This window comes from Motacilla alba, chromosome 12 (genome assembly GCF_015832195.1).
Source record: "Motacilla alba alba isolate MOTALB_02 chromosome 12, Motacilla_alba_V1.0_pri, whole genome shotgun sequence".
NCBI classification, from domain to species: domain Eukaryota; kingdom Metazoa; phylum Chordata; class Aves; order Passeriformes; family Motacillidae; genus Motacilla; species Motacilla alba.
This window is the reverse complement of record NC_052027.1, coordinates 18798904-18816722: the sequence shown is the minus strand read 5'-3', so window position 1 is coordinate 18816722 and position 17819 is coordinate 18798904. Positions and strand designations below refer to the sequence as shown.

Genomic DNA, 17819 nt, shown 5'->3' with positions numbered 1-17819 from the left:
AATTCTTATTGCCCTTTCTTTTAATGACTGTTAATAAATTTTTCTTTATACCCTTTTAAAGTTTTAAGCCTACCTTACCTCTCTCCTAATCCTATCTCTCAACACGAATTAAGGACATTAGTAATTAACCAGCACCAAACCCACCACACTTTTCACTAACCAAGAAATCCCAAAATTAACAAAATCTCAAATTAGCAAACCAAAAGCACTATACAAAATTAGTGTTTCTACCCAGTTTCAAACTAAAACCACCACCCTTGGCAACATCCATCAGGGAAAATTCCTACAAATCCTTCTCCCAAAAAACCTTTCTACATACAGACGCACACGACGACATACACACAAACACATTTCAAAAGGCCTACCACAAACACTGGTCATTTATTGATATATGCTGTATGGAACAGCCACACGAGACTCAGGAAAATTACCTTTGGTTATCTGTCAAAAACAAAGGCTTCATAAATAATTTTTCCTCATTAAAAGTATCCCTAGGATTTTTATTTACCTTAATATCAAAATTTAGGTGCTGCGCACATCTTGCCTTAGTTTACCTATTTTTAAACACCAGGGTCAGCACAGGGAATCTGGAAAGTCAATTGGGCTTTAAGGAAGGAGTAGATAATGGGATAAAGAGCAATGTGAGTGTGTGGTAATAAGAGATTCTTACAAATAAATATTCTAATGAAGTAGGAGCGCTGGTATTTCATCTTGGATAAATTCTGTTGAAGAGGAACAGCAAGAGGAAAAGTTAATTTCATACAGACAGCAAGAACACAGGGAAAGAACTTTGAATTTTGCATTTCTATATATACATATATGGAAAATTGTATATATATATAATTTTATTTATATATATATATTAGTAGTAGATGGCTGAGACAACAACTCTTGAGTAAAACAAGTTCTGCACTCACAGCACACTATGAAACCATATTGCCACTCAGTGGAATTGAATGTGTTTATCATATTTTATGATTAAACCTTTCTATCATACTTTCAGAATCATAAATTTGATATGATGGCTTTTCTAATATTAATTTAGAAACCTTTAACATCCTTTAAGACTTTCTCAATGCTGAAGTGTGTGTATACATCGAAAGCTTTCCTTGGAAATGATCTTCAGTGCAGAAGAAACCACGGAAACAAACGGAGAGGTAGTGAAATAATGCTGAATCTTCCTCTCTGGAACCATCCTGGTCTCCCCGAGCAAACGTGAGACTTAAGAGACTGTGGCTGATCTCATATTGGAGTTTAATCCTCTCAATCTGGGCTGTTTCAACAGAATTATAATCAGTTTTATTAGTAAGAAATCAGAAGGAATAAAGAAGAAACGAGGTCAAACAGAACAAACGTGAGGTCAGGCACGGAGCTGTGCACGCAGAGGGCTGGAGCAGCCTGTGAAGGAAAGGAATCCCAGCTCCAGCTGCATTCCAGCAGCGAGCAGCTGTGCCCTGGCAGCAGCTGATGGGCACCAGGATGCCAGCAGGAGCCCTCACACCCCTGGCACAGCTGGAGCTGAGCTCTTAGAGCCCTGCACTGCCTGAGACATCTGGGCTCTGCAGGAAAACAGGACTGAACATGCCCTGCCCTCGGAATTAAACACTTCTACCACCTCAGCTTGAGAAGTATAAAGAAGGATTTCACCTCAGCCCCCTGATGCTTTAGCATTTTAGCTTTTATATTTTCCATCTCTTTGTACTCCTGCAGTTCTTTGGTGCAGAACTCCAAACCCCACACCCAGTGTCAGCTGCAGCTTTCCCATTTTGGGCAGGCACAACAATTCCTCTGCAGGCCTGGCAGTCAAGGACACCTCACTGCCTCAGGCCCAGAGATGGAAACAAAAGGGACTTGGGGGAGCAACCTTGGGGTCAATGACTTCATCACCTGCAGCTGGGATTGGAAGATGAATCCCCAAAATGCAAATGGACCAAACTTATAAAAGTAGAGAAACCTGTGACCCGTGGTCCATTTTGGGTGTAGCCCCTGGGGGGCTTCGTCTGCCCAAAATGTCCCTGCAGGCCCTTCAAGAAATAGAACTGCTTTTTATTGCCTTAATTCTGTCTGGCCTCTGGTTTTAGGAAGTCCAAAAAGGTCTCATACCTGCTGTCTGTTAGGAATCTGTTTATTCACATTTGTGTGCCAGCCAGGGAGACACAACCTGTGGGGGCAGTGAGGGAGGACAAAAGGACAAAATCTTTGCCCGTTTTGCCCGAAGCTGAAGCAGCCTGCAGCTGGCCCTGGCAGCCTGAGAGCCCTGAGCTCCCTGAGTGTGCCTGGGCACAGATAAAGCTGTTTAATTAGCGGGAGCAGCCGTGCAACCAAGCAAGGAGTTTTCACTGCAGACCCAGGGCTGAGGCTGCCCTCCCTCCCACGGTGTCTGGGAAGTTTTATCACCTCAGTGCACATTTTTGACACTCCACAAGGTAAGCTGCTCCTCTTTGGAAGCAATGTCATTACCGAAGGTAACATTTTACTTCATAATTCATGGCTTTGCTTTTTGTCATCTACAACATGGCTTTCTCTGCCAATTTACTCTTTTCCATTCTTGACAATTTTTTTGCACCTGCCTGTAATTACCATTTTCTGCTGTGTTCAGCCAAGCAGGTCCAAATTCCTTCTGTGGAGGTTCTGTACCCAAACCTGGCTGCCTGCATTTGTTATTCCCTTCCTCAAACACAAGTTTATGCTCAAACACGGATTTTCACTGAAGTCTTATCACATCTTGAAATGCAGATTGCAGTGTATTTTATTTAAAAATGTATAACCCGCCCAAACATCAATTATTTCAGTGGTATTAAAACAGATTTCTGTAGTTTGAGGCATTCCTAATGGGATATTATGATGTGATACTGGATATGATATTTCTGTGGGTCACTCACATGGTGCTGTTAAGAACTAGGTACTAAAACTGCATAAAATGAAGCCACTACTTTTAGAAACTCCTGTGGGAATATTTAGCATCAGTCTTTTGGGGAAACATGTTTCCAGAAAAAAAATGGCTTTTCCAGTGTCCTGCAGTGTTTACACAATGGCAAACCCCATCCATATCAACCAGGAAGTCCTCTACACACATTTTTGCAAGATGAAGAATAAAATATCTAATGTTATAGTTTTTAATACCCTTTTGTTCCATGCCTTTCCTATTTCAACAGGTTACAATTTGTTGCTGGCAAGCCATTATCAAATTGTGAATAGGCTGCAAGTAGAATTTCTTATTTTTTATGTGGTTCCATAGTCTACCAAGCAATTTGTTATTCCTTTTATCTCTCACTTCAGTCTCATTACTATGAAATGTACCCCCTAGAAATTAATTCTTTCCTTGCCAATTTTTCCATTTCCTTTCTCTGATGGCAAACTTTAGAAGAAAACGTTGGCAAACTTTTTTCTCTAACGTTACCCATTCAACCAAATGTGTTACCATAGCTTTCGTTTGGCTTCAGAGGCATTTCTATTGGCTCTTTAAGACAGGGAAAAATGAAAAAAATCCCTTGGATCCTGAGCACAGGGGACGGGGATGGGATGGGGGTGACACCAGAATCTGCCCAAATTTGTGGCCAGCATCTCATTACACTCAGCTGCCTAAAACAACACTAGAGTCTGCAAGAGCTTGTTTAGACAGAGCAGCACACAGAGCATGGAGGGAAAAGTGTTTTCCACTGGGGGATTTTGTTCTCATTTTCTGTCTTGTCAAAAAGGTAGTCTCTCTCACATACTGAGTTTGGCTATTTATACCAACATAGCCAAGCACTACACACGACAGAACTGCAGATAAACAGAAAAAACACAACCATTTTCTTTCTTAGATCATCTTAAAATACCAGCACAGACATTGTCTGGTGCTGCACCAGCTGGCTGTTGGGAGAGCAGACATGGAACACAACTCGGGTGAGGTTGCTGTACACACAAATTCAGATTTGACACATTCCATGCTTCAAAATGAAACACACGAAACACAACTTGAGTGAGGTTGCTGTACACACAAATTCAGATTTAACACGCTCCATATTTGAAATGAAACACACGAAACACAACTGGAGTGAGGTTGCTGTACACACAAATTCAGATTTAACATCTTCCACACTTCAGTTAGCTCAGCTGCACACCCTGCTCCTCCAGCCCTTGCCCAGTGTGGAATTAATATTGAAAACATGCACAAAGAATCAGTGTCGAGGCCCATGAGCTGTTTTACCCCTGGAACACCTCTTGCAGTGGCTGAGGAGGCAGAGCTCAGGATGAAACTGCAGAAACCCTCGTGTTTCCTGCATGAGCCCTCCCAGGCTGCAGAGATGGGCTGTTTGTGCCTGCATCCCTCCTTTAATTGTGTTTTTATTGGGATTGCAGAGGCAGAGAGCCCTTAATGCAGAGCTGGGAGCTGCAGGCCGTGCTGGGGAGCAGGGCTGATCTAATTACCAATTACCTGCTGGGAAGAGGCACACACTGGCCTCATGCAAAAGCTGCTTGCCAGCTCCTTTTTGGAGAGCTGGGAACCCACTCCAAAGGCCACAGCTCGAGTGAGACTGAAATGGCTCACAAAGGTAATTTTGACATGTGAATTTTCATATGAAGCAAAAATTAGAGAGAAACTACAGTAAAACTGTTGTCAATCCTTCTCAATTTCAGAGGTTTTAAGGAACTATGGCAGTGTTATACCTGTCAGTATAGTGTTATATATATGACAGTTGTTAAAGGCAAGGTTGTTTTCCTTTAATATCAAGAGTTTCTTGGGGCAAAGGGCATTTTAAATGAATAAAGGTGATTTAGTGTACACTTCTTCTCCCCATATAAAATATACACATTGGTAATATTATCTTTTACTTTTTATTTTGTACTTTTTATTTTATTTTTATTTTTATACTTTACTTTTTATTTTGATAAGATTATCTTTTTCTTACACTCCACATTTGGTCATTTGGTCAAAATCTTGAGAGCAGAGACCCTTCAAAAACCTCCTCCCTCCTCTACAGCACTGCTGGATTTGTCTCCAAATGCCTCCCACCTTCAGTCCCTCCCAGGGAATCCCTTCCATCCCCTCCACCAGCTCCACTTTTGTCCCAAACTGGGTTTCCCTCCCCATTTCCCACCTGGCTCTGGATTTTCTGCTGGTGGCAGAGAGCTGTGCCACACCAGGAGGCTGCAGGGACGTTGTTCTCCTCCAGAGCCATCCCAAAGGACTGCAGAGTGCTCTGGCAGAGCAGTCCCCTCATTCATGCATTATTCAAATCAAGTGATGCCTTCTAAATTCGGGAAACTCCTCACTGAAGGCTTGCACCGGATGAAATGAAAGCTGCAGCTGCTAAATAATGTGTCACAACTAAATACATGAGAATTCCAGGCCAATTGGAGTTAGGGACTGCTAATTAGCTATGCACAATTGAGCCATCCCTAATGAACAGAAAAACTGCAGTGAAATGGTCATTGTAGTGTGTTCATGAATGTTTGGTAGTTACAAAAAACAACAGCACACACAGCTTTAATTGAAACTGGTTTCCACCTTCTAGCGAACAAAATAAAACCCCAAACAAAAATCAAACCCTAAGAAACTCACACTGCTCGCTTCATGAAATTTTTGTGTCATCAAGAAGGGCTTTTCTGCCCTGTGTTCATATTAAAAATATTTCTGATGAGCAATGTTGGCCCATAAGTGATTGGGTAATTTTAAACCAGAAAGTTTGCTCTTCATTTAGCATTTGTCCCAGCCGTTTGGGGTTTGTCTCTGGAGCCTGTCACAAGCTGAGTAACTACTCAGGCAGTAAACATGAAGTGAAATGTGTAATTGTCTGTGAAAAAAAAAAAAGGTACTGATACTTACAACCAGATTTGAGCTTAAAAAAACACAAAAACAAAATTTCCCAGCTTCGTTCTTTTTGTAATTTCACTGCTGCTGCCAACAAGTCTTAAATTCAATGTTTAAAGGACAAGACACACTCAGTGATGATTCGTTTTCAATATTGAAGCAGCTTTCTGAATCATACACATAAGTTTTTAATAAAGATAATGATCTATACACAGCACCTTGGCCCCTTGCCACTGATGTATGGCCTCCCATCAGCTGCTTGTTCAGCACTGAATATTCAGGACTTTTTGTGTACAGAACAAAAGGGTTATTTCTGAGGAAATTAAAAATAAACTTATTTTAACCGTTTAAAATAAACCTATCTAGCTGAAATTCTGGACACTTAATGCAGAATGAAAAGAGAAGTTGAAGCAAGCTGTCTAGGTTTAATTTAGCTCTGCCAGTGGTCACTTGGATGACCTTGAGCAAATGATTTCACTCCTTAGTTTCCTCCATTTGTAAAATATCAACAAAGCTCCTCAAAGCTGTAAAACAGCCATGGAAATCTGTCACATCCAATCACCATTAAACCTCAGGAGTGGTTCTTGAGGCTGTGCCCTCCCCACTGCAGCTCCAAACCCATCCACAGCTGTGGGAACCCATCCCAGGGTTCTGCAGGTCAGCTATTGGCAATGTCTGCTCAAGATGCAGCTGCAGATGGAAAGGACATCACATCCAAGTGCATCAAGAACAGGCCTGGAAATAAAATCAGCTTTTCCAATGCCTTGCTGCAATTTATACAAACTACCAGCACTGCTCCACTGGAAGGGTTTGCACTCTTCCCCGGGGTGCTGCTCTGAAATGACAGGAGGTTTCCAGCTGGGGGAAATGGTTGCTGGCTATTTGCTTCCACCTGTGGGCCAGAGGGTCATTTACTGTACAAAGGGACCAGGAAAAAGTCTTCAATGAGAACCAGAACCAACCAAGACCCCTTGCCATGGATTTATTGACTACAACCTTTAGCCTACTTTCAGTTTGTCCCTTCTCCTGCCACCAAGGCTGGTGGAAAATCTTTGGCTCAGCTTTTTTTACAGCCCTGCCTTCAGGAGAAGCACGACCACTAAGTGTGGTTGGAAGACTCCAAAGCACCTGTAGGAAAAGAATTATCATTTACAGCTCTAACACACCCTGGACTGAGAACGGAGGGGGCTTTGACACAGCTGCATTTACTCTTTCCTTAAGAAGTAAGGGAAATGGTAAAAAATATACAAATTAGTATAGATAAGACAGTTCTCCTGTTTCTTCCCCTGTCCCGTGCCATGAAAGCAAAGTAATTGAAATAGGGAATATCAAGACTTTCAATAGGATAAACCTCTTAGGGCAAGAAATTGAGGAGAGATATCACTGAGATCAAGATTATAAAATGCCAGCAACAGCTGGGATTTGGTTCTAGGTAGAAGATCCCAAGTTATTCCATGAGCAGCAGCGACAATGTTGGGTTACTAAATCTTAGACTTGAAGCATGAGTCAAGCTTCCACAGAAATAAAATTTATTGGAAACAAAACATCCCTTTATGCCAGGGGTAAGAGAAAGGGTCCCTTTATGCCAGGGTTTCTGTCTTTGCTGACACCTCAGCCCTTGCTGAGGAGAGGATTCTGGACCGGTGAGATTTCAGTGTGATCCAGACCGAAATCCCTGGATTTCTATGGAACCTGCAACCCACAAGCAACACACACGTTTTCAGTTTAAGGCAAACAAACACAGTGCAGCTCAAAACACCACAAAGGCAGAGGCCAAGCACCTGCTGCTGCTGTGAGGACCAGAGCCCAGCAGCTGGGAGGGTTTCTGGCGGCTCTCAGGGATGCTCTCAGCGTGCTGGTTTTGCTGTTAGTGACGGGGTTTGCTCAGAGCATCACATGACACAGCTCTGCCAGCCTCCCCTTGCAGCACAGCCCAGGGAGCTGGGGTGCCCAGCAGCCACTGGCACTCACCTGCTGCCCCCCCCCAGCCTTTCTTTGCCTTGCCCAAATTGAAATCCTTACTCCATTTTAGCCCACAGAGTCAAATACCCCAGCAGATCAGTGCACAGAGATCCGGAATTCCCGAGGTATGGAACTAACTCTCCTGCATGAATTATCAGAATTCACACATATCTGGAGTGGGAAGGGGCTCACAAGGGTCAGACATATCATTTTTCAGAATATATTTCAAAATCTGCTACAAAACAACTGATTCCTGGGAAAGGAGAGAGCCAGTGCAACAACCAACTGTTTTTTTCTAGAACTACTACGTATCCATGTCACACACTGTGAGCAGGAGGAAAAAAAAGGCAAAAGCAAGCAGGCATGAGTAACCTTGTGGAGATCTGTGAGGCTCCTGCCTGGAGTGCTCCAGGGGGAGCTCCCCGTGCAGGGCTTTCAAAGCTTTGCCCCCATCCACAGATTGTGCTAATCTGGGGGGCATTGATCAGGTAAGCAAACCACGGATGTAGAACCACGTTCAAAACACTCAGACTGGTTCCGGTAAGCCCAGAAAAATCTCCCAGAAAGAAACCTTATGGGCAAATACAGTTACTGAATGTGTCAGGCAGAGAGCTGTGCACTCTCGAGTATCCAATAAATAGATGTTTCTGCAAGGCAGGGAGCAGTGTCCATGGATGCATCTCCATGACGTAGCTACAGAGGCTGCCTCGGTCTGGTTGATACAATCACCTTGTTTTTTCAAAAAGAAAAAAAAAATAAAAAAGAAAACCATCCCCTCCCCCCCCCACACACAACCAACCACAAAACCAGACTTAAGAAAAAGCCTGGAAAATGTAACAGGTAATGTTATCTTAACAGAAATAATGTATTTGCTATAGTTAAAGGCTCCAGTTTTCGTTCCAAGTATTTTATTGAAGTACCGTTTTTAAAGCACATTGGATCAGAACGCAGCACTGCACGAGCCCCTCCAGCCAGCGAGGCTGTAAAATCGAGAGGCTGAGAATAAAACCCTAAACCCACAATCCATTACCGGATGATCTCAGCGTCACAAAAACAGACTTGTTTTACTCTGCATTATTTTAAGGCGCTGCTAAGACCTTCTGCACTGTAATTAGCACCAGCGAACGAGAGGATTGTCAGCTCGATGTGCAAACACACAAGTTAGCGAGGGATGGTGGGAGGGTGTCCTTCCTCTAGAGCACAGCATCCCGCAGTACAAACAGGTCTGCAACAGCCATGACCTCTCCTGCCGGTACCAGCCAGGCACGCCGATGGCCAAGTCCCGCGCCTGGAAAATCCCCCGTTTTTCAGGCTACCGGCGGGAGCCAAACACGCAGCCCAAATAAACGCGGCCGAGCTAATGAAGCCCGGGCAGGAATTCCCGGAGCTAGGGCAGAACCGGGGCCGGTGCCCGGCATCCCGAAGGACCTTCACCCGCATGGCACAGAGCAGCGGGAGCTGCGTGGAAACAAACCGGCTCGTAAACACGGATTAACACACGCACCGCCACCGCCACAGCAGCTCCGCACACAAATCCCTGCCCAGGGCACCCAAATCCAACCCGCCCCTAGGCACGAGTTCTGGGCTTCCCCAGGGAACACAGGAAATGCTTGGTCAGGGCGCTATATGTGTTTTATTTAGTGTTGTGATGGGAAGCGGATTTCACGGCTAGTCAGACGCCCCAGGGCTCCCCGGGGTTGTTTTTTGGGGTTTTTTTTGCTCCCTCTTCCAGCCCGTGGGGCTGCGCTCCAGCCCCTCGGCGGGGCCGCTGCGGGGGCTCTGCCCAGGTGAGCCGCACCTGCCGGGGGGCACCGCGGGGAGGACGGGCAAGGACGGGGGGCACGGGGGAGGAGGATGATGATGATGATGATGCAGGGGCATGCGGGGGGGCACATACCAGTCCGTGTGCGGCTCGTCGATGACCAGGAGCAGCTTGAACTTTCTGCCGACAGCCGCGGAGACGGCGGCGGACGCGTCCACCAGCCCGGCCGAGGCCGCCGTCTGCTTCACGGCGTTGGAGAGCGAGCTGAAGAAGCTGCTGCCCGCCGACTGCTGCGGCGGCGGCGGCTGCTGCTGCTGGGGGGGCGCGGGCTGCGGCGGCTGCCGGCGCTCCGCGGCCGGAGAGCCCGAGGCGGGGGCCGAGGAGCCCGCGGAAGGCGGCGGCGGCGGAGGCTGCTGCGGCTCCGGCCGCTGCAGGTCGGTCATGTAGCCATTGGGCAGGTTGGCGATGAAGCTGCTGTCCGAGAGCCTGCGCCGCAGAAAGTTCATCATCTGGCCGGGCGGGGGGCTGCGGCGGGCCGGGAGCGGGCTGTGCGATGCGCCGGCGGCAGCGCTCCGCGCTCTGTGCGCCGCGCTCCGCGCCCTGCGCGCTCTGCGCCCCTGCGCCGCCCCCGCCCGCCGGCAGGGGGCGGCCGAGGGGCGGGCGGGGCGCGGGGACGGCTCGGGGACAGGGAGGGGACAGGAGACAGCGATGGGGATGGGGACAGGGAGGGGACAGGAGACAGCGATGGGGACAGGGAGGGGACAGGAGACAGCGATGGGGATGGGGACAGGGAGGGGACAGGAGACAGCGATGGGGATGGGGACAGGAGACAGCGATGGGGACAGGGAGGGGACAGGAGACAGCGATGGGGATGGGGACAGGAGACAGCGACGGGGATGGGGACAGGGAGGGGACAGGAGACAGCGATGGGGACAGGGAGGGGACAGGAGACAGCGATGGGGATGGGGACAGGAGACAGCGATGGGGATGGGGACAGGAGACAGCGATGGGGATGGGGACAGGGAGGGGACAGGAGACAGCGATGGGGATGGGGAGGGGACAGGAGACAGCGATGGGGATGGGGACAGGAGACAGCGATGGGGACAGGAGACAGCGATGGGGACAGGGAGGGGACAGGAGACAGCGATGGGGATGGGGACAGGAGACAGCGATGGGGACAGGGAGGGGACAGGAGACAGCGATGGGGATGGGGACAGGAGACAGCGATGGGGATGGGGATGGGGACAGGGAGGGGACAGGAGACAGCGATGGGGATGGGGACAGGAGACAGCGATGGGGATGGGGACAGGGAGGGGACAGGAGACAGCAATGGGGATGGGGACAGGAGACAGCGACGGGGATGGGGACAGGGAGGGGACAGGAGACAGCGATGGGGATGGGGACAGGGATGGGGATGGGGACAGGAGACAGCGATGGGGATGGGGATGAGGACAGGGAGGGGACAGGAGACAGTGATGGGGATGGGGATGGGGATGGGGACAGGAGACAGCAATGGGGATGGGGACAGGGAGGGGACAGGAGACAGCGATGGGGATGGGGACAGGGATGGGGACAGGAGACAGCAATGGGGATGGGGACAGGGAGGGGACAGGAGACAGCGATGGGGATGGGGACAGGGATGGGGATGGGGACAGGTACAGGGACGGGGATGGGGATGGGGATAGGGACGGGGACCGTGATGGGGATGGGATGGGGATGAGGATGGGGACAGGGAAGGGAACAGGGAGGGGACAGGAATAGGGACACAGGTGGGGAGGAGGATGGGGACAGGTACAGGGACGGGGATGGGGATGGGGACAGCGATGGGGACAGGGATGGGGATAGCGAGGGGACAGGGATGGGGACAGGCCGCAGCCAGCGCGGGGATGGAGTGTGTAGATGTGTGGCTGTGTGTCCAGCCGGCACAACAAGGGCCGTGATTCCCCCCCGCGACAGCAGCCCCGCCGTGCTCAGCGCTGGGCGGTGGGTGAGGATGAGGGGGAGCACTGCTGGGGACAGCTCCGCGCTGGCTCGGGGCACTGCGTCAGCCCGAGCATCCCGGGACAGCTCCAGCTGAGCATCCCATTGAGCCCGAGCATCCCAGCTGTCCCCAGCTGAGACAGCTCCATCCCGAGCAGCCCCTGGACAGCTCCATCCAGAGCATCCCGGGACAGCTCCATCCAGAGCATCCCGGGACAGCTGCAGCCCGAGCAGCCCCTGGACAGCTCCAGGCCGAGCATCCCGGGACAGCTCCATCCAGAGCAGCCCCTGGACAGCTCCATCCAGAGCACCCTGGGACAGCTCCATCCAGAGCACCCCGGGACAGCTCCATCCAGAGCATCCCGGGACAGCTCCATCCAGAGCATCCCCTGGACAGCTCCATCCCGAGCATCCCGGGACAGCTCCATCCAGAGCAGCCCCTGGACAGCTCCATCCAGAGCATCCCGGGACAGCTCCATCCAGAGCATCCCGGGACAGCTCCATCCAGAGCATCCCGGGACAGCTGCAGCCCGAGCAGCCCCTGGACAGCTCCATCCAGAGCATCCCGGGACAGCTCCATCCCGAGCAGCCCCTGGACAGCTCCATCCCGAGCAGCCCCTGGACAGCTCCATCCAGAGCATCCCGGGACAGCTCCATCCAGAGCATCCCGGGACAGCTCCATCCAGAGCATCCCCTGGACAGCTCCATCCAGAGCACCCCGGGACAGCTCCATCCAGAGCAGCCCCTGGACAGCTCCATCCAGAGCATCCCGGGACAGCTCCATCCAGAGCAGCCCCTGGACAGCTCCATCCAGAGCATCCCGGGACAGCTGCAGCCCGAGCATCCCGGGACAGCTCCATCCAGAGTATCCCCTGGACAGCTCCATCCCGAGCAGCCCCTGGACAGCTCCATCCCGAGCATCCCGGGACAGCTCCATCCAGAGCACCCCGGGACAGCTCCATCCAGAGCATCCCGGGACAGCTCCATCCAGAGCAGCCCCTTTTAAAGTTAGAGTTTTAATAAAATCCTGGGTACTACCACTTCCACAGTTTGAATTTTACATGTTGAGAGGTAGAACTGTGCAGGATTCTTTAATGAAGGCCTGAGTTTAGAAATCTTTATGTACTATAGAATGACAAAACCAAACAAAACACCAGGGCTAATAGGTGATGGTTGTAATTTAAACACCATGGACACACTGGGGGACAAATTATATATATAGATAAATGATATTTTAGTATCTGCTTAATTCCTGTTCCACATTGAGGGGTGATTATATAAAAACACCCTCTCTTTGGACACACTGCTTCCTGTACAGACTCAGGACCTGCTTATTGTCCTGACAGCATTTCTGAGTGATTTGGCTCATTTAGACCAAATTCCCTGTGGCAGGATGAGAGTTCCATTTCCCTGGACACAGGAAAACAGATTAAGAGGTTAACAGGTTAACATTTTAACAGGTTAACATTTTAACAGGTTAACAGCTTTGCCAGGTTCCTCCTGCAGGGCTGAGAGGCGCCTCCAGTGCCAGCTGAGCTCTTTGTGTGGCCACCAGAAATGCTGGCAGCAGTCTGAGTGTCAGGTCCCCTTGCATGAAACAAACCCCAGAAGAAGATTAAACAGAGTGGTTCTCCTGCTTGGATGGCAGTGACACAAGATCTGGCCCTGCTTGCATATTTCTGTGGAAAACTTGTTTTCTTGGTGATGAAATCTGATTTCTGTCCAAGGTATTTCTTTGTACAGTCTCAACATTTGCTTGCAGGTTTGAAGGACTGATTCTGGCAGGAACCATGGCTAGCAGACTCCTCAAAACAGTTGCCCACGATGGTTTCTCTCACTCCTGGATGTTTGGGTGAGTAACAGAAGCCCTGTTCACCCACCCTGTGCACTCTGAAGATGTCATGGCTATATAAAATAAATAGTATTTCCCACTTTCACCCTTTATTCGCTTTGAATCTATTAGTCCTTCCCTATGAGCAACTTCTCAGGGTTTTTTTGTGGAGTTTGATTGCTGGTTTATTTTTAATTTCCCTCTTTACATTGCCACCACTATGCTGACAAAAATCTTTAGGATATCTATCATTCTCAAATTCCACAGTCAGAGGGGTTTTAAAACATCTTGCAGAGTATTGTAGCAGCCTTAAATCCAAATCTGCACCAAGGCAACTGGCAACTGAACTTGGTGGAAATGTCAAAAACTTGGTTTTTAATGCAGAGCCACCAAAATGCAGAGCTCTCTGTGAAGCACTGTTGTTACTGGGGGGGAAAACATTGTTGAAAGAGTATCAGCAGATATTACGGGGAGCTTGATGAATTTAATAGCACATCAACCTGTGCCTGAAAAAGAACAAATGGCATGTTTTTTGTCCAAACTACTGTTTGTGATGCTTGAACCCTTCACAGCACGTTAGTGAGGTAACTCAACACAATTGTGTCTGATAGGAAGAGAGAATACTGAATTGCTGGCATGTTAAATGACAGGAAGGCTCAATATCAAAGGAGAGAACACAACAACAATCTCAAATCCAGCTTTGTTTCCTACCACTGAAATCAAAATGCGGAAAGAAATCAAATTATTTGCGATTAGTTGTGTTGACAAACTGAGAGGAGAAGGAGGGAAAGGAAAGGATGAAGCATCCTAAGGTGCACTCTTTCAGTGAGTTTCATTAGACACTTCAGTGACTTCTCCTGCTGTTACAATGGCCCCGAAGCAAAAACATGTCAGCTTTCTATTTCTGATCTCCCTGGCTTGGCTCAGCCTGGTGGCAGAGGTGCACTGAAGCCTCTGAGGGTGTGACAGAACCTGGCTCAGAGGGAGGCACTGCCTCCCTCACTGCTCCAAAAGGACACAAACCAGCCCCATCCTCCCTCCCAGCCCAGGCTCACCCTGTGACTGATGAACGTCATCAGGTGTCCTGGTTTAGGGCAAATTTGGGAGGAAACCTCCAAAGGGGGCCCCTCCAGAGAGCAAACCCACACAGCCCGTCCCCTCAACCAGTTCGGGAAGGATTCCTCGGAGAGAAGTGGAAAGAACCTGTTTATTTAACAGGCACAGCACACAGAATGAACAATACCAGGTGGCAACACTCTTTCACCACTCTGAAAAGGATGACAAATTCAGAAAGTCTCTCCTGGGAGTGGTCGCTCTGTTGTCAGTCCCTCCGGCGCTGGGCATGGCTGCTGCAGCCACAAGGTGCAAACTCTTTGTGTTCCCAGGTCCCAGTCCAGAGCAGGCTCGAGTGGTTCCAAAAAGGGGAGGAAAAAACAATCCAGAGAAAAAATCAGACTGCTTAGCTAAATGAGCTGATGAGCAGAAGCAAAGAGCAAGAGCAAAGAGAAAAGCCAAGCAAGAAGCAAAAGCCACACCATGTACTGCCCTGTCTCTGTGTCCCACCAGCCGTGGGGGAGCAGGCTGATAGCAAAACCCAAAACAAAACATTCTTGGAGGCACAGAACATAATATCCAGCATAAACAGAACACATAAATGAGGATACAAGCATCACAGCATCACCCCAGGACACCAGGGAACACAACTAACCAGAATCAGGCTTTTGTCAGGTGGTCATTTCCTGAGTGATGCTCGTGTTCCTGGAGGAGCAGCAGCAAAACTTGTAAGCATTAGACATCCCCTGTGCTCAGCACTCCATTGAACCTCACCTGGAAACCCCAGGACCGTTTATTTCATCATTCATTAGTGACCAGACTTTTACCCCTGCAAGCTTTGAACAGGGATGAACTCCTGCTGCAGGAGAGGAGTTTGTACTCCCATGAATAATTCCTGCTGAGATGTGAGAGGGAGCTCAAAGCCAATTCTGTGTGTGACATGAGAGCAACCTGCAACAGAAACAGGCAGGTGACAGCCCACATGGGTGACAGGTCAGATAAATCATTACAGGTAAATAAAATACAAAAAAATTTACAGATAAATAAAATTCTGTGATTTCCAAAACCTGAAATTATGATAGCAGCAACAGTTGTCTTCCTGTTTCCTACTAAGAAATTATCTGATTTTTTGGTTCAGTATTTTCTGTACTTTAATCATCATTAACATTTTTTAAAATTCTATTTTCTTTTTGAAATATTTTGATACAAATGCAAACTTCAGGCAATTTTTAGCATGTATTTAAAGCTCAGACACTGCAGATACTGTTCTGCACTACTCAGATACGATTCTGTAAAGGCTGAAGGCAGTCTTGCAAGTATTTCAGAACCCAAGCCACAGAAGTCTAAATAAGTAATTTTAAATACAATTTATTTTAAAAAATTACAACCATTACACATATGGACTGACAAACTGGATAGATAAGGAAGAGGTGTGTGTCACACACAAGTTTGTGTGACAATACACGTATATTAAAATATATCTAAATAGTGTTTACTGGCATTGTGTCTCTGGAGAAATGCAGCAATAAATCTGCTCTGCCCACATCACCTGCTCTATTTCTTGGTTTTGCACTCTTTTGGGTTTGAGACCACAGCCCTTATTTTCCTCTTGGAAACAGCTGATTTATTTCTTTTCCTCTCACTGAGTTCTTCCCCCATGCTCTGCATTACAGAGAAGTCAGCAAATGCCCTGGTGGAGAAGCCCAGCCAGCGAGGCACACTCAGCCTTTTGCAGAGCAGTAAATACACACATTTCTGAACCAAAACTGTTTGCAAACTGCAGGTACCATGGAGGGAGAATCCCACCAACAAAACCTGGTCACTTCTCAGCCTGGAGGAGAGGCAGCATCATGAAAAGCAACAAAGAGCAGATGTTCTGAGGCACAGAAATAAACTGCACACGAATGTGGCACTGGGATGTGACGAAGGCAGCAGAGTAAACAGATTTCTGACAAGCAGGAAAATATCCATTCCTCAAAGGCTCCAGTTAATGGATTGCTGTTGTTGGATCATTTAGGCCTTCACTTGGATATCTGAAGAATAAAAATAACAAGGAATACTAGAGAAAATTCTAGAGAAAAGGGATGGGAGACAAAAATGAACAGAGCTGGGCTCGAGCTGCCCCAGCTGCACTTGTGTGCTTACACAGCCTGGCATTCCTGGCCTGGCAGAGCTGAAGATCCTCCCAGTCTGAGAAAACCCCACAACAAAATAACATTTTCATCCTCCAAGTAGGAGGTTAAACAGTCTATAAGCATCCTCTGATGATGCAGTCTGCCAGGCAAATCACAGATATTCAATTCAATCAGCACAAAAGTGGTATGGTCTGGGTTTTTAACATTTTTCTTTTGCAAATGGTTTATTTACGTTATGAAATTCAGAGTGACAGTATCCAACCATTCAGAATCATATTCTAACTGATTGAATGGATAAATGTGAGATCAACTGCAGCACAGTTCTGCACTGCAAAATAAACCCAGCACTGGCTGCTCATAAAAAAGAATAAAGCACTATAAAGCACTATAAACCACAACTCCAGCTGAAATGCAGCAAACAAATATGACACTTCAATCCAGTTTGGTCATCACATTAAAACTGTAATTTTCTTTTAAAATGACTAATCAAATGATTAAGATGAATGCACATTTACCTAATTAATTGCCTGCTTTAATTACCTGAAGTTAATTTTGAACACACATTTGTGAAAAGCTGATAAGTGTAACACCCAGAATGAGCAGAAGATTGAAGGGATGAAAGCACAGGGCTGAACAATAACATTTTAAAAGTTTAGCATTGTGTAATCCACATGATTTTAACGGGCAGCAAGGCAAAGTGGGAGAGGGTTTGCCTTGTTGCCCATGAAAATCATGTGAGTTGGACAAGCTGTTTTTCAGTGAGTAGCCAAAAAAGGTCCTCTTCTCTTTCTGCAAATACCCAGAGCTTGCACAGGTTCTCCTTCCCTGAGACTCGAAGCTTGGATGTCCTCACAGGTACCCAGAGTAAGGCCACGAGAGAAGGGAGACCCCTTGCCTTGGAGCTGCTGACTTTGGGCTAAACCCTTGGTTTAATCCCTGTGAGGGAGTGCACAATAAGTGGCAATTTGTTTGCTGTCAGCAGGTGATTTCCATGTTGTGCTTAACCAGAATAACTCCAGCACCAGCTGAGGGAATGGAGCACTGTCCAAACTCCTCTGTGTAAATCCTGGATGGAGTGAAGCCCTCTGCCATCACTGGTGCCCTGGAACACTGCTGTGGCTGCAGCACCATCAATCTGCGGCCATCTGAGCAGTGCAGCTGCTTCCTCTGCCCCTAATCAGAGAACAGGCAATTCAGAGGGTCCTCATTTCACCAGACAATAGAGAGGCCTCTGCTCCAGCCCAGCTTGCTGGACTAATCACAGCCTAAGCAATCCTGCTGCACAGCCTTAAGCACACG

At 47.9% G+C, this 17819-nt stretch overlaps 1 protein-coding gene across 1 annotated transcript in view; it reads right to left on the bottom strand.

The window, feature by feature from the left end:
• SYN2 (synapsin II) overlaps positions 1-10148 on the bottom strand; it is a 165838-nt gene extending 155690 nt beyond the window's left edge. Inside the window, exon 1 of the mRNA XM_038148869.1 lies at positions 9657-10148. Coding sequence (XP_038004797.1) covers positions 9657-10030 — 374 coding nt within the window. The 5' untranslated portion in view covers positions 10031-10148. The remainder of the gene's footprint in view (positions 1-9656) is intronic.
• Between the last annotated feature and the right edge of the window lie 7671 nt (positions 10149-17819).